Source organism: Zootermopsis nevadensis, unplaced genomic scaffold (assembly GCF_977971745.1).
Source record: "Zootermopsis nevadensis isolate Lab colony 2312 unplaced genomic scaffold, Znev_1.0 Znev_ptg000020l, whole genome shotgun sequence".
NCBI classification, from domain to species: Eukaryota; Metazoa; Arthropoda; class Insecta; order Blattodea; family Termopsidae; genus Zootermopsis; species Zootermopsis nevadensis.
This window is the reverse complement of record NW_028259152.1, coordinates 3090325-3111700: the sequence shown is the minus strand read 5'-3', so window position 1 is coordinate 3111700 and position 21376 is coordinate 3090325. Positions and strand designations below refer to the sequence as shown.

The window sequence follows — 21376 nt, the reverse complement described above, 5'->3', positions numbered from 1 at the left end:
ACGCCTCTAAAGAACAAAGTCACAAAGTTATTAAATATTTTTGTTCTAAAATGTTAAAAATATGCCCTTTAAAAATGTAACAACTCTCTCTACAAGTATATTACTACAAAAGTCAGTATATACAGAAAACCCATAACTACAAGTGTACGAAATTTCATGACTGTAGAATTTGTAGTTGTTTAGAATAAAGTATCTTGATACGATACAATCAAGATGGTAGAGATTGGGCTTATCACCTCTCCTCAATATCGGAGAGAAATACTTACGACCTACGTACGTTCTGCAAACAGTTCGATATGTGGAGGACAATAATTCCAAAACACCTCCCATTTAATAAAACGAATAGGATATTCTGAATGTCATGTGCAGACACTGAATTTGCCTCAATAGGTTCCTGGACGAAAAATACATTGTGTTTCCTGCGAGCGCCAACTCAGACAAAATGACTAATCGGTCAAGTCGGGAGACCGATGACGCGTATGATTCACGGCTGCGCTGCCTATAAATCACTCTGCTATACAAGAAATAAATGAAGCCTGCTATTTGCGCAATTGCGACATGCATCTATTTTCGGGACAATTGGCTGAAGCCAGCAACATTTCGATATCAGCAAAATTATTTTAGACAAATTCTCTTCAAATCAGACCGCTTGCCACAACAGGTGGGATTCTCGGACACGAATCTCGCTAAAGACATCTTTATTCTCCTGTGTAGGAAGAAGTCTTCAAATAAGACTACACCTAGAAAGTCCTTGTGGCTCTGCAGAGGACAGGAGGTATAAAAAAAGCAAGGCTGTGGAAAATTGCGCAGTGCGGAGCTTCAGAATTTATTATTTTTAAAAATTATTGTTTGGGTGATCAACTTAAAAAGAATGCTATAGACTAGGTATGTAGCACGCTGTAAAATATTAGAAATACATACAAAAATGTAGTCGGGAATCTGAAACTAAGAAACTGGTTTGAAAATTTAGACACAGACGGGAAGGTAATATTAAAATTAAACTTAATAAAAAGGGTCGTGATAGTTGTATACTGCAGTGTAGATTTTCGGGTTTTTGTGAACAAGGCAGAGGATTTATTGACCAGTCGACCAATTATCGGCTAATGAAGAAGCACTCTGCTAAGTGAAGTTTGTGAATTTATCATATTCAAATAAAACAGCCTCTGGACTGTTAAGTAACACCTAAAAGAGCATCGAATAAGGAAAGTTACAGGGCTTGGTGAAGACAATTATACCATTTGCTTATGTATAAATCATGTTTTCTGAACACTTCTTTTTGAAATAATCCTTAGAATAGAATGGAATTTGCGGAACTTATCACAAGGAGGTTATGCGGTAAGGAAAGATAATTAATTGTTTTATTTGTTGCAGTAGAGCGGCAGCTTTCTAGCTGAAGGATTTTGTTAAAATTATTTTAAAATGTACGTATTTTTCACGCAAAAATTTATTTATAAAAATTATTGTACAAAATTACATTTGGTTGTATTTATGTGTTATTTAATGACTATACTTAAACTGTTGGCGTAGCTTAGCATCTAATAACGAAGATGAAGAATTATCACAATATATTCGTTCCCTCCAAACTGCGTAGAATGCAACAGTGCCTATCCCTTGTAGCTCTGCCCGTAGCCGTATCCTGATCCATAAGAAGAGCCGTAGCTTCCGCCATGAAGTCCACCGAGTGAACTGGGCACGTAGATTCCTTTCAGTGAACCGGAGCCATATCCATAACTGGAACCGAGGCTCAGAGAATTTCCGTGAAGTCCCCCTAATGAGATGGAGCTGTCGTGAAGGCTTCCAAGTGAAAGAGAACCACCATGGAGTCCTCCAAGTGAAAGAGAACCACCATGGAGCCTTCCAAGTGAAAGAGAACCACCATGGAGCCCTCCAAGTGAAAGAGAACCACCATGGAGTCCTCCAAGTGAAATGGAATCACCATAACCATAGCCTAAACCTCCGAGAGATCCAGAGCTGTAGAGGCCACCAATAGACCCGCCGCTAATGGAAGACCCCAGACCAAGTGAGGTAACAGCTACAGGCTGAGGTACGGGGACAGCTATAGGCTGAGTCACAGGGACAGCAACAGGTTGAGGAACAGGTACAGCTACAGGGACAGGTCTGGGTACTGAGACAGGGTATGGGCGAGGCACAGCGACAGGGACAGGATGTGCTACTGGCACTGGAACAGGGCGGTTCACGGTGACGGGGTATGGTTTCGGGACTTCAACGTGAAAAGGCTGTGGCACCGGGACAGGGTAGGGGCGAGGGACGGGCACGGGATACGGCGAAGGTACGGGGACAGGGACAGGTCTGTTGACGGTGACCGGAACGGGATGAGGTACAGGGACAGGGACTTGTTGCGTTACGGTAGCTACGCGGACTGGAGAGATAGCAGTAGCAAGTCCAATACTACCGGAACCGAGGCCAATTCCGCCGCTGGTTAGCCCAATTCCACCGCTGGTTAGCCCAATTCCACCGCTGGTTAGCCCAATTCCGCCGCTGGTTAGACCAATTCCGCCGGTGGTTAGTCCAATTCCGCCACTGGCCAATCCAATTCCTCCAGAGCTGAGGCCATAACTACTGCCGTATCCGCCGCCGATGATCCCTCCGTGACCCAGTTCAATACCACCGATGCTTCCGATGCTTCCGATGCTTCCAATGCTTCCGCTGCCATACCCCAGGCCCAAATCCGATCCATATCCGCCGCCATATCCCAAGCCGAGCACCCCTCGCTTCGTCTGTTGCTTGACGGGTTTCTCAGACTCGGAGATGGCGCCAGTTACGGCTAATGCCAGTACAAAACTACAAATCTGGAACAAGGGCGTCACAGAGTCATCTCAACAACCAGCCCACTATGTCTGAGTAAAACTGGCTAGAAAAGAGTATGTCGTCGTATGAAATAAAAGTAACATCAAAGTCTCATGTTGTAAAAAAAAATTACCGTCTGAGAATTAGTAAATTCAAACTGTACTTTATCGTGACAGAAGAGGCATTAAGAAATCAAAAACTATAGACGTCTCTATTTGTAATATACTAAATAAAATCTACTACATATTCAGAAAAATTTCGTCCCTTGTAATCAGCTATCTGAATACCAGACAGACTGAGATATGAAAATGATATATAGTATGCGCTAAATATGGATGGATTTAGAAAAAATCATCCCTGTGCGACTTATTAAACATACTAATCGGTCTGCATGATCGATGGTAAAGCAGGGACAGGATAGACAGTTGATGGCAGAGAGATGATGATGGCCGTTCACCGTAAAATTACTATTATTCATCCCATCTAGTATTCGTTCCGAAATGAGTTCCACACAAAAAATTTCAGACTTTGCAGCTTGTGTCATATTGTTAACAGTAATTAACGCATGTAGAAATTGATGGAATGGCAGAAGAACTGTAGGCATTTTGAAAACATTCACTAAAATAAAATTTAGTGCAAATCCCACATCTGAAACTCTAAACGAAATATTCTTTTTCGAAATAAACAGAAATTTAACTTTAACATCTTAGATTCAGTTTGTCCTGCGTGTGATGGTAGTCGAACAGTTCAGACTTGATTTCCGAATCTCTGGGCTCATGAAAACTATGTTAAAGTTATAGCATCAACTGAAAAGGTTACTCAGTGCTTACCAGAGAAGTCCTCATCTTCGTGTGTGCTGCTGAAGCCGAGTTGTGGACTACACTGCTTGCAACAAATTCGCGAAGCTTTTTATACGGAAGTCCCTCAATGTATGACCGGTGGATGAACTGGTTAGTGCTGGAAGGGATGGGTGGGTGGTACCGGGGTGGGTCAGCCGGGAAGGGCATCTCGAACCAGATCGGCTATCGGTCTGGTAGGGGCACATCGCGTTCCTCCCTAACTTTCACTCATGTAAGATCATGTGTGCGAGTCGCCACTTTTCATTTGTTTCCCGCCTCATCTGTCTCTCATTCATTCTCAAACGCTCTACCGGTCTAGACTTGACTCAATGTATAACACTTTCAGTGCAGAATTATTTATTGCAGGAAGAACTAGTTCTTACATTTTCACTCAGACCACTCAGGTCATCAATCTAAAAGCTTGATATCAAATGAGTATGAAATTCACTTTACATTGGTGTGTTTCCCAGTGATGTCACCAAGTAATTTTAAAGACGACGATGAGTATGATGATTCAATTCAATTAATTCAATTCAATTAATTTATTTACGTGTTTGCCAACAGCAAGAAGCCAATAACAGGCAAACACTGATAATATATACAATAATAGTGAAATAAAAATTAAAAATCTTACACAAACGGATTAACTAAACTTATAAATATGATGATGATAATAATAACGTTATTGTATACTCCTTTAATAATAATATAAGACCTAAGAACTAACAGAAGGTAAGACACTAAAAAAATATATGGCAAGATAATATGCTTACACAAAAAATTTGAATGTATAATAGCACTAAATAATTACGTTTTCAATATTCGGATATGTTTTCTGCACACGTACCCCAGTTACCATTACATAAATCTGACAGCCATAAGAAAATTTGTATCCAGAAGAAGTATACAATGCAGGCCCTAGAATAGAATCAATAAATTGAAAAACCTTTGGTATAATTACTATGACGCACATTCGGTCATAGAAATTAACAGAAATTCACATTTTGGGAAAATGATCCACTTCATTTTAAAAACTGACCCCTTCTTAACATATAAACATAATAGCTTAGCATAATTGCAAGCAAGGGCTGTGCCCATGTCTACACGCATGTGATAAAAGTTACAATTACACCAAGCACTGAACAACTGTACATTGCTGAAGAATTTCAGCTGACTTTCAACGACCATAAACTGCTTGAATTTTAAAAGGTCAAGCACTAATAATAACTAAAGAAAAAACTAAACTGGTTCTTACATGCGTCTACATGTTTAATTCCCGTCCCTGTGAGATAATTTTAGTCTGTAAAGAGACTAAGAGACTTTACGAATATGGACTGAACAGCCTCGGTTGGATTTGTTGACATTGGTTGCTTAAAGACGCGTTTTCATCTGCTTAGTTATGAATCTACGATTTCTGAATGATGACTTTAAAGTGATATGAGAGATGCCACCCAGAAAATAAAACACAGAGAACTATACAAATATACGTATTCAGGCAAAGATTCGTACCTGGGTTCGCTTCCCGACATACGTGCACGAAAATTCTCTTTTACATTTAATGTTGAGAAGCCAGTTCTGTACAAGGAATCTGTCAGTCCTGTAAAGGGAACCTTCGTAAGAATAATGAACTTGCGCTATCGTAGAAGGGGTTCTTGAGAAGCTGATAGTCGCTTAGCTGGTCTAAAACTTCCCTGTATTTTATAGAATCCAAAGAGTTATTACCGTGTTCACAAGACCTGACCTTAGACCTTAAATGTTAATTGGCCCCAAGTTGACAAAAATTTCCAGCCAAGTGAACAGCCGCTTAATGGCAACGAGCACACCGTAGGCCTATGGATAATGAGGAGGGTCCGACAAATGCAATTACAGCTACATACGACAGCGTTCTTGAGTCAACCAACTTCAGTAATACGATTTAATTACACTTGCTGCTCTCCGCATTAACTTGAAGCAGCTATGTGACTTTCATTTCTGTTGTATTTTACTTTTGTACAAGTTTACTCAGTTATTTAGTCTAAAAGCTGATTGTCACTAGATAGACAAGTTGGCTTTAAATTGTTTCGGAATTTTTTATAAAATTCATTATTTTTATAACTGCTTTAAATAACTTCGTTTTTCTTCAATATTAAATATGTTGCTTAAATTTTATTTATCGCCTATTTTAAAAGCAGTTGTATGGCCCATTGAGTATTGACTCATTTAATCCATTCTGCTGGTAGAATTACCTAAATTGAATATACCCATACCATAATATTTGCAGAGATGTTTACGTTTACATAAATGATTATATCGTGTCTAATTTTACTTATATTATAATTAAAATTTTCCAGAAAATAGCCACATACTTTTCGAAATGGAAGTGTTGCAACAGTTTAGAAGATGATCTGATGTTTCTTTTTTTATTTGCGAGGCTTTTAAAAAGAAATATTAAATTTAAAATAGTGTAACGACGCCTAGATACACGTAGCAAAAAAGCATTGTTTAAAGTCTCTGTACTCCCCAAAACAGAAAAATAACCGCATAAAAGATGTTGACATCCGTATCTTTAGTTGTTTATCGCTTCTAGAGAAGCAAACTCCTGCCTTGTACGAGAGCTGCTCAACAGTTTCGTGTCATGTGACGTTCGTTGGAACATTCCACGATTTCTCAGTGCTCAGACACAGCAAGGCACTGTTATGGACCGACGACATTCTTCTTGCACTGAATTTGTTCAGTGAAAATTTTCTTATTTCGTCCTTTCCTCATTTCTTCCTGTACTTCTCTCACTTTCCTTCTGGAATTCTCGCAGCCTGCGTCTTTTCTTCACATCGTAATTAATTCATTACGCCCTACATGCTACGTTAACCTCGAGGTCACTGCGTGCTGTGTCTCAGTTTCGTGAAAAGACGCTACAGTTGTGGTAAGTTAGACTAAGTCTTTGTGTATGGAAACAAAAATGTCTTCCACGACATAGCGACTTGCATTAATATAGGCATTGGAAAAATTATTAATTTGTAGCTATATTCTCAGAACTGGAAGCAGCTGTGACGACAGTGGAGTGGCAGAATATTTACATATAGCGTTTATGCTGAACGATGGTGATGCTGGATATTAGCATACTCCAGTCATGAATCACACAAGTCGGTGAGTATTCTCTTGTTTTAGCTCAGAAGATAATTTTTAATACTTCATTGCATTGGAAGACCATCATGTTTGCAGAGAATTGTTTGTGCAGTGCGTTCAATGATAAACTGAAACACAACTGTCATTTCCCGGCTCCTGGCTGGAACTGCATTAGTCTCAGCCAAGCGCTACAAGGTTTTCTCGATATGAGTCAGGTATCGCTCCATAAAAGTAATAAAATCAGCTAAACTTTGTTATCGGAATTTCTGTCGGGAGCCGAGAAGTGACAGTTGCTTTCCGATTTATGTGTGAAAGCATTGTATAGAGTTTAATGTAGTATTAAAGTAATCAGTATAATCTTTAAAAATTATATATGTCAGTGCTTGTAAACACTTTCTTCCCCAACAGAAAGTTTCAATTTCTATGAAATGTCGCAGACATAAGGTGAGATGAAATACACACGGAGAATTAGATAGTCTGCGATTGAAAGATACACGTGGATCGAAAATTACCTTCATCCAAAATTACTGTGGTAATATCTTCATATCACAAAATAAAATATTGTCATGAGAAAACCGTATGTGAAATGGAAATTTCACGAATTTGACGATGGCCCCGATACACATTTCTTCAAGCGATCAATTGAAAAACCACCCTTTATGCTCTTTGTGTTACAAACTTTCATCTGTGATTGAATTATATAAAAAATTGCATTGTAAATTTAATTAAAAGTCAATCAGAATACATTTCTAATATGCAATGCAGAGAGACTATATTAAGTGAACAAGAAATATTCACCTTTATCAGTCATAGGTCCACAGTCTTTTGAAGTACCAATTGGACATTCGGAAGGCTAGAGAGAACTATGTAATGAGCAGATTCACAATCTGTACTCTTCACCAGACATTACGAGGGTGATAAAATCAAAGAAGGATGAATTGGGCTGGGAATGTAGAGCGCATGGAGCAGAAGATAAATTATTACAAAAGTTTTGTTGGAAAGCCTGAATGAAAGCGAACACTCTGAGGAGTAGACGTGGAGATAATAAGAAAATATGTTTGGGAAACAGATCTTGGGGTTTCGGTTGGATTCATCTGGCTCAGAATAAAGACTGGTGACGGGCTTTTGTGATCACGGTAATAAAGCTACGGGTTCCATGAAATGGCTGCGAAGTTCCTGGCTGAGTGTACAATCAGCTTCTGAAGAAGGTCTTACATCCATGCAGTTAATTATCAGTTAAGCATTTAAGTATAATACTGCAATCAGATGACATGGTTGAAACTGGCATCTTTTGTAGACTTTAATGACGGATCCAAGCAGGCCTATACCATTTTATCCAAATCCGTTATTGCCCTGATTTTTCGTATTTTTCACTAGCCTCGGGAGACAAATGCCGGTGTGGTGTCTGACGAACATTTCTACATGAACGCCTTCATTTCACCACTTTAATCGCCACTTGACATTTGGAGCAATATAAAGACAGTTAGATAAAGACGGACAGAAAATTGTAGAACAAAAAAGCTTCAGGATAGCAATATTTTTAGCCATGACGAAGGAGTAGCCTAGAAAAGCGGAATGCAGTATCACTGGAGTTTCGATGTAACAATCTCGTGAGACCCTGGACCTATTACACGAATGATGAAGAGCGGCCTATTGCTTGTATTTGAGTGGGGCCTATGTTATGTAAACTGAAAATATAATCTTGTCCTGTTTTTTGGTGTGTGAAGAGAAGAATCTATTTGGAAGACCCGGGCCTTGATGGGAGGACATATTAAAATCGATATTAAATTAATATGGTGTGATGATATAGACTGGAGTCATCTGGTTCGAGATACGAACCAGTGGCAGACTCTTGTTAACACGACATTCAATCACGAAGGTTCCTTTACTGTCTGGGCGACTATCAGCTTCTCAACAAGGGTTTAGCTCCATGGAGTTCTTTCTTTCTGTCTCAGCCGTTCTGTAGGAAGCGTTTAATGTGAGGTGCACCTGCGATACTTTCTCTCGTGACCAGTGTATCAGCTGACCACTGAAGAGCTGATGATGGTCTCTGGCGACCCTACCCACGGCTGCTGAACTTCCGAAAGAACCAGAACTGCAGCTTTGGTTACGTCACCGTAATAGCAAGCCTTTGCTCTGCTCTCATTTCAGAACTGAAAGCGAACCTGTTAACGTATACTAGTTTCAAATCTTCATATTTACCTGGTACAATCCACTTGGTTAGTGTTATCTCTAGATTGCGGTCGGACAGTCCTGTCCAAGAACTTTCCTTTTTAGTTGCTCCATCTTTATATTTTTTCTTTGCCAATGCGACGGTATACACTTCTTGTATTTTACGAGTATGGGTCCATTACTATCTGAGGCTTACAGTTTATTCACTGTAATTAATTTTGAAGCCTAAATATTTCTTTTGGGTCATTACCAAGAATTCACCCGACAAAAACATGTCTCGACTGAATGTTGTTGGAAAGTATTAATAAAATACACTTGTAATATCCCAAGATGGAACTTGGCGTAGGCCTATAAATGAACATGACGCAAAGCCGTGTACTTAGTTCCAGTTACCTTTGCTAAATTAAACCATATGCTGTGCGTAATGACAGTATAATTACGTTTGGTGAAAATTAAGTACCAGCAGCTCTAATGTAATGTAACCAGTGAAGGAATTTGTAATGGTGAAAGTGGGGCAAATTAAAGTTATATAGAACTATTTTTTTATTTAGAAAAAGGTTTTATTTTGAAGCGACTAAATCGAAAAAAATATTATTTATTTTAGTACGTCCAATGTTGCACGTGGTAGTGATCTGACGTCAGAAGTACACTTCAGAAGCTGGCAGATTTTATCTACTCCAGGCGATTCTAGCTGCCCAGCAATTTAATGTCCTCTATAAATACAAAGAGTCATCGAAAAGAGCTCGTCTGTCTTAATATGAAATATCTATTAAACTGAGGCACAGAACAACGGAATTTATTGTGAAACGCAGTTCGTGCACAGGCGACGAATCAGATCTTCGTGTTGCTTGTCTATAGCAGCGAGTACGAAGATGTCCACTCCAAACTTATTAAATTGTATATTATAAAATAGAACACACAATTTAATTTGTGGTAGTGTGGAGAAAATCTTGCATGCCTTACAAGCCCTGCAGAAAGAGTTTATTTGCGACGAAGAATGTCAGTACGACTGTAACGATTCTTAACCAGAGACATACAAGATAAGGATTTTTTTGGCGCAAGCCGTTTTTGAAAGTCCAACGCACTGAGATCTAGACTATTTGGAGACCCGGGTACTTGTTCGTTTATTCCAATCCATCGATTAGGAAACCTAGCAATCCGATCTCCTCAAACCTGAAAATTGAAATGAGGTTGGGCCTTTTCAAATATCTGTAACTGCATTCCCTCTTTCAATGCTACCAACATGTGGAAAAACGAACTAAACGTCCGTAAGTTCCTGAACATATCACAGCAAACTCCGTGATATGATACGCTTCTACGACTTACTTTACATTCAAAGCGTTATTACGTCTTAAGATCTACGGAATCATTTATTAAATGACACTATTTTATCTATCATACAACTTTCTGGCTTTGTATTAGTTGTGGCGTATGTACCCATTTCTCGAAAACCATTTACATCCTAGCTAAAACTTATAACATCTCTGCTTAAAACTCACAGATTTAAAAATATCTCTGAAGAAAAAACAATAGGTCTGCACGTTTTACAAGGTTGTGGTCCATTCCACTACGAAAGCATTAAATAACTACTACACGGCTGACAGGCTTCACGTGTAAACGTAAAGCATTTTTTACTGTCGTACCTCAGGGGAAATTTTGCTCGCTCTTGCTTTGATTTATTACACTGGTATTTAATGGCGGTGTACAATACAACACATGGAGGCTTTGTTACTTGATATCTCGATACCTAAAGAAACCATCGTTTGACTTAAGTCATTACTCTTAACTTGTGGTGTATTTGCACGTACAACGCATTGATTGTTTTGTTAAATGTTTAAAAATAAACCTAAACTACAAAGAAAGAGAAATAAGACGTGTCCAGCTCCGAGATTTTAAAATTAAACTCAAATGTCCCCGTAAAGATGGCTGTCTTCTTGGTTCCTGCGCCGTATAGTCTGATAGATGTTTACCGACGTTTCAAAGGTGCTTAATGCCTTCATTATCTGGGCGATGAATCATGGATCATCTTCGTTTTTGTAAAACGTAAATGTTTAAGTTATTGGAAGAAATTGATTTTAGAACAATACTTTACATAACAATCACCTTGACGCGGCATTAAACAAAACCATTAACCAACTTAAAATTGCCAAATATTAATTAAAAACTGGAAAAAAATTTTGTGTTTTGAGAGTTTGTTAAATCAATAAGACATCTGTGTATTTCTTGTTATAAACTGCGTGTTTTTACGTCTTCAGTACACCTTAATATCTTTCGTCAAATCCACCCAAAGAGAGACTTGTTTATTTCAGATGAGAACCCGGGTTACTTCCGGAATAAACGCCTCGAGGAAGGCGTACTAACACGCGCGTCACCACTGATTTCTCTCTCGCGTGTCACATAAAACCAATTAACAACATCGTTACTTCGTTCGTACTGGCATAATTTAAGAATATCACAAACAAAGAAACGCCGTATTAACGTTTACGGTGTTACATTTTATTCGTATGAAAAACAGACTCTCGTTGCTTTGAAGTTCTTTCTGCACCGCTGAGTTTACCAACAGAGGCACAGTTCTTGTACTAATTACCAGTAATTATCATTCCTTGGTGTTGTGCCTGTATAAAACACTGATGTCTACAGATAGTACCCAATCAAAATTTATCCTGTCTTAAATGCTAAGGAACGAAATACTAGTTGATGTATAAAATATATTTTGAAGCATTGATCCTAATCTGAGACCTCCACCTTGCCACTAAGCTAACCTGCCAGAATATGCCTCTTATTCTCAACTTTAGAAAAAGACTTCAGCCGAGCTATAACACAGGTGGTTAGTCGCTGGCTTCTCATAGCAAAGTCCCGGGTGACTAGATATGAGTTATGCATGACTTACCACTTCCCCAGTAATGATGCCAGATAGCAGAATATTAAATTTTACAAATGCTGTTACAATTAGACAGTTTTTAGAAGTGCATATAATAAAGGTTAAAATGTTAAGATAACATTAGTGTTGACGTTCTACATTGCTGTTAGATTTTAAAGGAATGAAGGAGATTTAAGAGAAGAATATGAGGACAAGAAACAAGTAAATGAAGGGAAGAAAGAATACAATAAAGATACCAAATCATCACCACTGCCTTATTGCACCAGTGATATCAAATTTGGTTGGACAGTTTTCAGCCACCTAATTAATGGTACTGTAGCACCTGCAGAGTCAGTTGAACTGTATCAGACAATTTATTCGAGACAACTCGTACAGAAATCACAGCAGGAAGAGAAGTGGCTACACAAAATGACTGGGCCTATAAATGGTCACATGTATAGAGCAGGGCATAAAATGTGACTGATTAAAGAGTACCATATTTGTTATCTAACAAAACGCGTGTGTTCGTTGCATACATTAAGATACATAACAGTCTTGCTTTCGGGAATGAGAGTGAACTACTTTTCAGACCGGCTAACCTGACAGTTGACTTTGTGATTCTTGGTCACTCCAGACAGATCCTAGAACAGTGGCCATGTTCTCGATGAACGAAAACATTCAGTGATGTGAAGATAGCTGTCTTCTGGACTGTTCTGCCATGCAGTCTGATAGACGTTCACCGACGTTTCAGAGGTGTTTATTGCTTTCATAATTAGGAAGATCAAGAAGTCAGACTACACGGCGCATAAACCCAGAAGACAGCCATCTTCTTATTCAGAGCTGCCAGATTCTGAATAAAATTATTGTATTCGTTGATCTGTATTTCATCGACAGCTTACAATACAGGTACAAGCTGAAGAAATATGTCGACATTTAAAAGTGGGTCAGGATAAAAAAAGTTACTACTCGCAGTTTTCTCCAGTTTTATATGCCAAAAGTGATCTGAAAGCAATGCACATACTTAAGAAGGTTGCGTTTTCTGATATAATAAACGTTCAGAATTATTATTTCATTTTAAAGTATCAATAAACTCTCACAAATTTATTCCTGTTGCGTTTAATAATGTCAGATCATAAAATCTAAGAAAATGAACGGACGTGTTTCGTTTCGCTTAAGGCAAGTAGTTCTTGAGCGTACAGCTTATTGCTAGTCTACGGTACGCTAGATCATAAAGTGCTTAATTCCTCAAAAGCGTCAAATTGGAAATTTGCTCATAAGACGAGTCCAATATCGAGCATAAGAAATGTCATCACCGGAGGGGAGAGAGTGGCCCTAGAGCTACCAAAGAAGACAACAGAATGGAAACTAAATTAGAACAAAAACGAAGACGTTTAAGAGAATTATAAGGCAAAAGAGGGTTCACTTCTGTCCTTAGGGAAGGCGTCGGACGCCACGCCACTGGCTACGTTAAACACCAGCGACTGCCACGAGAAGAACGAAGCGTGCCTAAACGAACATGTGTACAAGTTGCTCCCTAAGGATTGAACGAACATTATAAAAAGGAAACCCGCAGAACGTATCAGGAACAGACCTACAAGAAAACATCATTATGTAATAAAACCCCTATATTTCACCCCCCCCCCCCAAGCTAACATACATGAACTGAGGATGGTTCTTAAATAGAACGTCCCATGTGAAATATATTAGCTCGCCGAGCTATCGTTTGGCGACGTATCTCGCTAGATTGATGAGTCCACTAGAGGACTTCCAGGTCATCATATAAAACCACAGCGTCATTAACCTAATCCAGAAACTACAACATACCGACAGACCGATCAGTTTAGATTTTATTTACCAAGATCCCCTTGAAGCACTCCTCTGTAGCTACTGGAACAACATTCTAAGCAAAGTAATCTGTTTAGATTTAAGATTATTTTATCTTCGATGAAAAATATTATGAACAGACAGCAAAAGGCATACAATCAGCACAATGCTTGTTAATTTACTGACACGCAATGTCGTTCATAATTAAATAAGAGCCTGATTTTATAAGGAGAGAATATAATCGGTAGGAAATAGGCTGTTTCTTCGCTCAAGGCCACTTAGACGATCCCAAGACCCTCATTTTTGCTTTCTCGAGTCGCAACCTCCTATCGCGATGTGAGGCTTTGTTCTGAACCCAATGACCCAGATTACTTCGCAACGGAAACTGCTCGCAGGCTGGTTAGGTAACCGAGAGCAAGATCTAGTATTCCGAGCAGAGGGGGAAACAAAGCTAGCCACAGTGTCAGAAGCGGATATCGAGGCGCCTGTCCTTAACGCATATGACAGGCAGGTCCACTGGTGAAAGTCGGACTGACTGTCCACCAATGGCAACCGCAAAGCCATCGGAAAGACATGCACGTCCGCTTGTTATGTCTTAGTACGTCTACACAGCAAAGACGTGTAGCACAGGTCTGAACAAGGTCTGCAGCTTTTCATATTTGGACAAAGTTCTAGTTGAATTAAGTCATCATGGTTACAGGACTGCATGGCCGTCCCAAAGCATGTCGTGTTTTATTTGTGAGAATAGACTATCGCGGTTAAATTTCAATTAATTGTTATGATTGCTTTTAATACTTTAACGTCACTGATAACTGTTATGTTCCACCTGCCTCAACAACCAACATTCAACTCTTGATTTTGATATTTATGGGTTCCATATGATTATCACTGTAAACGGGGATTATTTTCTTAACAGCGTTGAACAATCAGTGAAGTGTTCTGTTTTTCACGCGGGACGGACTGAATTCTTAAATATTATTTACACGAGATTTGGCTTCAAAAGGTTAATACTGTGTTCCTGAGTTCTCACGAAACATGTGAATCCTTAGACATAAGACAGGGCCTATTTAAAAATCAGCTGCTGCACATGAACCCCTCCACGACGAAACCAACAACAATAACAGATTCTTGCAGCCTGACCCCGTTTCTACAGCTGATGATTCACTACTTGTAATCGATACGACCGTAATTTCAGCTATTTTGTCACTAGATGACCACTTTTCACAGAAAAATGTTATCTGTGTCCCGAAATCTTGTTACGAGTCGGTACATTATATTATTATGTACTTCCTTGTCAGGATACGCATCGCTAAATGCTTCGATGAAACTAATGTATGAAAATACATGAATACAGCATGTTCACAACTGGTCTGAGCAGCGGCCTAGCAACAAGGTGACCTTGACTCAAGCGTCACAAGGGATGTTCGGAGAGACTATTAAATGTCGGTAGACCTGCTTCTGGTTTAATGTTTTTATCGTTGTAATTGATTAGTATCGGACTGGATTTTAAATGGCACACCCCTTAGTGCACTGATAACCTTGGAGGCAGGTTACACCCTGTAATACAATGTTATGGATGATTTCGTATTGATGCAGCAAATTTATATCCTGCACATTTTGTGATGTTGACTGTAACACAAACAATAATGTTCTGTCTATCGATTTGTGTAAGACTATTCTGAAATATACAAATACTGGAATGCATGACAGTCTTCACGTTGTCGTCAGATGCTCTTAACGTGTAATTCAAATTTAGCCTCTCGGAGTCCCGGGACTTCAAACAGAGATGATCGAAATGAACAGTTGTCATACCTTAGCGACTGCGATACGAAGTCGGAAGGAAGACCTGAATTTCACACGTAGTTAAAATTAGGAAATTATGAGGGGAGACAGAATTCGTAGATAAAATTAGGTAGGAATTGGGCTAGATGTGGAAGTCCACCCTCGCAGTGATATAAATACAGTTCCTGCTTCCCTGATCCTCACACAGCTCTGCCATTGCTTCTAGGTAAGTCGACGGTGTGTCTACATACATATACGTGTTCACCATCAATCATTACATATCGGTTAAGTGGCTGGTGTTTGTGACGTGTACCTCATCTTCTGGCAGGAGTTGATGTGTGGCTTCTAGTGCAGCTGCACGTGACAGCCCACATTTACAGGTGATGTTATTATGGGCGGGAAGTTTAAATTATATTATGATTCAAACTGACTTTAAGAATGAAACACTGTCACCTGCATTTTAAATTGTTTAAATGACGAGCAGACCCTGGAATATCCTACGACCGTTTCCTTCCCACTTCTCGTTCTGATCTAAGTCGACACTAAATAATATTTGCAGGTGATACAAGGTTTAATATAAAACTGAGACAGTTCAAACTAAGATTATAGGTTTAATTGCGTGTGTTACAGTCATCGAGGTCAGAATCCTCGTCGCAGTGCCGAGATGGTTGTAATGTTGAGACAGTGTTGTTGCGGGTGTTCGCTCAAGACTGGAAGCAGCATCATCAGCGTCACAGACGCGGTAAGGATTCAAATGACAAATTTTGATGACGAAACTCTTTCTACTCAGACAACCAGCAATTGCCTCAAGGTTGGATGGAGTAAATGTCGCGGACGGACAGGCTTCCGTAAACAGAATGTAAGGAAGAGGCTGCAGGGAGACGGCTCGCGATTGTGGTGTAAAGCAGAATATTAAAAATTTGCTTCATTTTAAAAGAACTAATATTTTAACAACTGTAGTAGATTTGTTAGATAAATTTAAAAAGTCGTCGACCACCCACTGATTTCCGACAACTTCCCAAGGCCAAAATCAGTTAAACTGCGTATTTATGCTGCGCAAGGTTACACAGAGGCCAGATAAAGATTTCCTTCTTCTTTAAAAACAAAATTTCTATGAGACCTGAAACTCTTAAGTCCCCATCACGGCCACCTGTAACTTTCCATTCTTCTATGGCTTAAATCAGAATAATGGAAAGATTTGGTGCTTACGTATTCAATCGACTTTCTATTTTACCTGAAGCCGATCAAATTTGTTTCTTCAAACAAAGCAGTGCTACTAAATGAAGTACAATAACTCACCTACTTCAAAATCTTAATCAAAAACACACAAGAATATAACTAGAACACTTTGGCACGATTCCTCTTGACTTATGTCACCGAAACTTGAACTGACCGATTCTTTGCAAACGAGACGTTCATTAAATCATTCGCGATTTTCCGACAATTAACCTTGTCCTGAGCCAGATGATTTCAGTCCACACAATTCATACTCGAAAAACAGAAAGCTTTAGTAAAAGAAGTGAAAGTTAACATCATAAGTTTTAGTATCTGGTAACTCTATGTGATTTACCTAGAAGCCGTACCATAAAATCAAGTTCCAATAACCCAAATTATTTTATGATTTGAAGTTATGTTGTAACGTGAATATAATTAGTTAACGTGTGAAAGATCAGACCGGAAGTGCACATACATATAACGATTACAATTTTTTTAAATACTTGCAGTTTACATGTTCACAAAACTTACAATGTTGGTTTTATGTATTTGGTTGAATTTTCTTTTTCCAGACTATTGGTATACTGAGCATAGTGCTAGCAATTTCAGGACCAGAATTTTCAAAGGATTTTCACGGGATGTTTGAAGGTAAGATGCAATTCAAAAAAACATAAAATATGACAGTCGTACGAAAACTCGGTCTCTGAGACTTATATTGGGCATTGAAGTCCTCTACTTCAAAATGACTATCTTCTGGGACGATGTGCCGCATAGTATGGTATATAAATTTACCGTTGTTAGAGGTATTTACTTACTGAAGATGGTTGTCTTCTGGGTTGTTGCACTGTGTGATGATGGATGCAGCAAGGATCTCTCGAACGTCGGGTAAACTTCTATCAGATTACACAGCGCAACAATCCAGAAGACAACCAACTTTAAACTCAACGCCGTGAAAAACTCAAATCCTTATGTTTACTTGTTGTTTCCACTCGTAATCCACGAAGCCCAAAATCCCTTCAACGCAAATGATGACCATATCATGGCAATGGCAAAACAACACACAGATCCATTTGAATGTTTTCACTTAAGGCCCAAAACCCCTTATCAACAGAACATGATCAGCAAACAACATAAATTTAAATCTGGAAACTTACAATGGACTGACTTCTTTCTTATAGTGATCCTAACTTTATGAGTACCTCAAGATGTCAGTTGCACAAACAACGTATTCAGTACAAAATTGTGACTACAACATTTAATGTAATTTGCATATTATTCTTTTCTGAGACGGTGTTCACTTCTTTGCAACAACATGTGCCTTGTTATGTCAGATACTATGCTGGTGGCAATTCCCACAGAAGGCTTATAATACTCAATGTGTAATAACACGCACTATTTCTACCAACAGTTGTGATTGCGAGTGGAGTCACAGGGGCCATATTGATGATGGTTAGCATCCTCATGTTTTTCGGATCTCGCAGAGTAAGTACTCACTGACTCACAAAGTCTTCAGCTGCTACCATGTTATTTCACAAAAACCGAAAGCACCAGATATTAAGGTTTATCTCCACAGTGATACTGTTTTCCTTGTAACAAATGTTTATGTTCACAGGGTCAAATGCGGTACCTGCTTCCCTGGCTTCTTTACGGGTGCCTTTACCTCTTTCTGTCATTTGTCCAGCACATAATATTTGCCATTACCAATTTCACCCACGACCGTTTTGGAGTTGCAACTGGATTTATCGTGGTTCTATTAATCCATGAATGTAAGTCATAGCTATTTCAGAATAGAAGTTTATGAAATATTTTCCATCGGTTATTTTTAAAATACCAAACGTTAGCAACGTGTCACTCAGTCGCATCGTCGCAGTGCGATGAGCTAGAGCAGATTGTCAGAACGTTTTGGTTCGCTGAAAGGAGTTCACACATTCTAGGTTTTTCTCTCGTACGTCACTTTTCACACACCCTGTTCACTATCCATTCACTTTAACAACATGTTTCGGTCTAATAAGGCCATCATCAGGTTAAATTCCCTGATTCTGTGTCATTGCGCTGAAGACTGTATTATCGTATTTCCTTCCGACGTAAAGAAATAATGACAAAATTATATAATAAAACCTTTTTAATTTAGTTAAAACAGTCAAAAAGTTGAAATGTCAAAATGTCGAGAGCATTCTGTACTAAGTAAGTTATTTTATCATGTTTGTATACTTTATTGGGAATTTCAAATAATTTAGTTTATCGAAATTAATATAGGCCAAAATAACCCTTTTTCGAAATGATATATACAGACCTTAAAACATATCTCCATAGATAGCAGCATATTAACTTCCCTGACCCCTAATAAAACAGACATCTTATAACATCAGACGACGGGAAAGGTCCAAAAATCAGGATTGTGTTACACCATCGTCAGGACCGTTCAGAGTGGAAATGATTTGGGCATGTATTATTTAAATAACGTGCCCCCTGAATCATTTCATCTCTTTCTTACAATTACGAGCAAAACTTGTGTTTGTACCAGATTTAAGAAATCATATTAAATATTTCTATAACTTTTTGTTTCGTACAATTTGGATACATGCTTGTTAAAAAACGTGGTTTCTTAAGATTTAAATAATCCCACTAAAACCTTCCAACTCGTTGTTTTGTGCAATTTGGACAATAACAAGCGATAAAATGAGATTTAAAGTTTCGCTCAGATTCACAACTCAGTAGACCATTAACCACAAAACTTGTACTCATTTACTGACTTCCTCATTTCATAATGAACACTGATCGCATGCACGAAATAATGAACTAAACCAAAAAAGTTCACTAATCGAGTGATTCAGTCTGTACCATAATTATGTTCACAGGTTTGCAAGTGTACTCCCTCCTAGTTGTATACAGCTACTATCGAGACCTGAAAGGAGAAGGATCAACAATGCCCTGAACACAAAACTTCTTTACTTCACTTAAACTTCTGTACCCGCAAATCACTTTTGTGACGGATACCAACTTCTGAAATCATGCTGATTGGAAGGTTATAATTCTCAGGCCAGATGATCCACACACATACGATCTCACCACGATCACACCTTCCAAGTGATGAATGACCGATGTTCATATGCTGAATTTATGTACGAATAACCATTATAAATAAACAGTCACAGAGGAAGAGTTTTATAGCTTTGCTGTGGAAAACATACCAAACCAGACAATAACATCAAAATTTTCAGTGCAATAATAAGCTAACTCGCAGCATGCTGTGATAAGAAGGGGAAAATCATAGTTACATACCAATACAGACCAAAAAACCGAACTTCTTTGTTCGAAGACATTATCTCCTGTTTGTTTAGTTTGTTACATATTGTTATCAAATTTGTTTCTGTATGCTGGAACGCAATACAATATATAGCTTTCTTTAGAAACTTTCTTTGAAAAGCAGTTCTAGCACTGAAGCAAGATGTCAAATAGAAATGCTTTCATTAGTATTCCATCTTCATTCTAGGACACTGTAATTTGTTTTATTATGGGTTAGATGTTTTCATTGTAAATATTCACTGATAATTATCAGATTATAATCTTCCATGTCGAAATCGTATATGACAACAGAATTGCATGCTTAAGATTTTAAGAACCATGCAAATGTGAATGAAAATCTATGATGTATCATGTGTATTATTATTATTATTATTATAGCGTATATGCATCATGTTATATTAATTTCCTTGAAAGTCGCACAAATGTTATTTATATTAAAGCACTTGTAACGTTTTTATGCTTGTGAACTTATCACCCTGTGGAAGTTCATAATTTTTCGACCTACTTGCATTCAATATTCATTCGCGCAATAAAAATATTTAATTTTTCAAATTATTTTTTCATGTATTCTTTACACAAGGTGTGTAAAATTAAAGCAAATGGGATGATCATTTTCCTCTGAACCTCTGTCTGCACGTTTCACCTCTCAATCAAAAAATTCCGATACAATATTATTGTTATAAGAGCCTATTTTTCGGCTGAAATTAGCGTCAGTATTACTGATATAATGGACTATCACAGAATGAAACAGATTAGAAACAATAAGCGTTGGAAAAATAACCCCAGATTGTGGGTTTACTCTTAGCTGCAAAACAATGCACAGTACTATTAAATCGCAGATCATAAATTCATTCTGTATGTCTACACCACACTGTTACTGCACAATGCACACTCAGTATCTTGTCTTCTTTGTGGACTTATTTGCAAACTTTAAAAGATGACAGACAACACTTTATTTTTTGGTCAGAACTTAATTTAAGCTAGAGCTGTTCGAACGCTGTTCTCGTTCGTTTTGACAACGTTTCGATTTTGTTCCTCTGTTTAACAAGATTGGAAAGGTATATACTCTTTAGAGTACACTGACATTCGAAAGCTGTTCTTCACGCCATCTCACATGGGTCATTGTCGCATTACCATCTAAGATCTTTGTTGAGCAAATGACCTTGGTGTCTTCCGCTAAGCAAAAATGACTCTTGTAATACAGGTCGCCTACTTCCTAAGGAACTGCGACAGACAGACAGACAGATATGTACAGCCACATACGGCGTTCTTCGCCCACGCTAAAGCTTGAAGAATGCCTACAAAGGGAAATGAATTTAAATGACTACAATTAACAGTTATAAAATACAATCTGCTGAAATAGGGCAATAAATGTTATTCATCGAAAGAACGTTCAGATTTGAACAGTGAGTTCAGTAGTTCATTATCAGAGTGATTAATACAAAAGAGGATATATAGTATATAGTAC

The 21376-nt window shown here is 38.3% G+C and overlaps 2 protein-coding genes across 5 annotated transcripts; one reads left to right on the top strand and one right to left on the bottom strand.

Annotated features, from left to right (window-relative positions):
• Positions 1-1426: 1426 nt before the first annotated feature.
• Positions 1427-3714, bottom strand: LOC110829653 (uncharacterized). Its single transcript, XM_022063620.2, has 2 exons — positions 3639-3714; positions 1427-2810 (listed from the first exon to the last, which is right to left on the bottom strand). Exons 1-2 carry the CDS (start codon positions 3651-3653, stop codon positions 1605-1607), a joined length of 1221 nt encoding a protein of 406 aa, XP_021919312.2. The 5' UTR covers positions 3654-3714; the 3' UTR covers positions 1427-1604.
• Positions 3715-6466: 2752 nt separating this feature from the next.
• On the top strand, positions 6467-20463 carry LOC110829655 (uncharacterized). Of its 4 annotated transcripts, none has more exons than XM_022063623.1 (7): positions 6467-6546; positions 6657-6770; positions 16018-16129; positions 17175-17250; positions 18011-18084; positions 18215-18368; positions 19461-20463. In XM_022063623.1, the coding sequence occupies exons 2-7, from the start codon at positions 6754-6756 to the stop codon at positions 19535-19537; spliced, it is 510 nt and encodes a 169-aa protein (XP_021919315.1). In that variant the 5' UTR covers positions 6467-6546; positions 6657-6753; the 3' UTR covers positions 19538-20463. The 4 variants fall into 4 exon arrangements, with proteins under 4 accessions (XP_021919315.1, XP_021919316.1, XP_021919314.1 ...); XM_022063624.1 differs by lacking the exon at positions 6467-6546 and adding an exon at positions 15614-15767 and having other exon boundaries at positions 6556-6770; XM_022063622.1 differs by lacking the exon at positions 6467-6546 and having other exon boundaries at positions 6556-6770.
• Positions 20464-21376: the final 913 nt, after the last annotated feature.

Bases quoted from the DNA above. Each gene is read 5' to 3' on its own strand.
- LOC110829655 (XM_022063623.1), top strand. The intron at 16,130-17,174 runs GTAAGGATTCAA...TTCTTTTTCCAG, and splicing joins TCATCAGCGTCACAGACGCG to ACTATTGGTATACTGAGCAT. The intron at 17,251-18,010 runs GTAAGATGCAAT...TTCTACCAACAG, and splicing joins TTTTCACGGGATGTTTGAAG to TTGTGATTGCGAGTGGAGTC.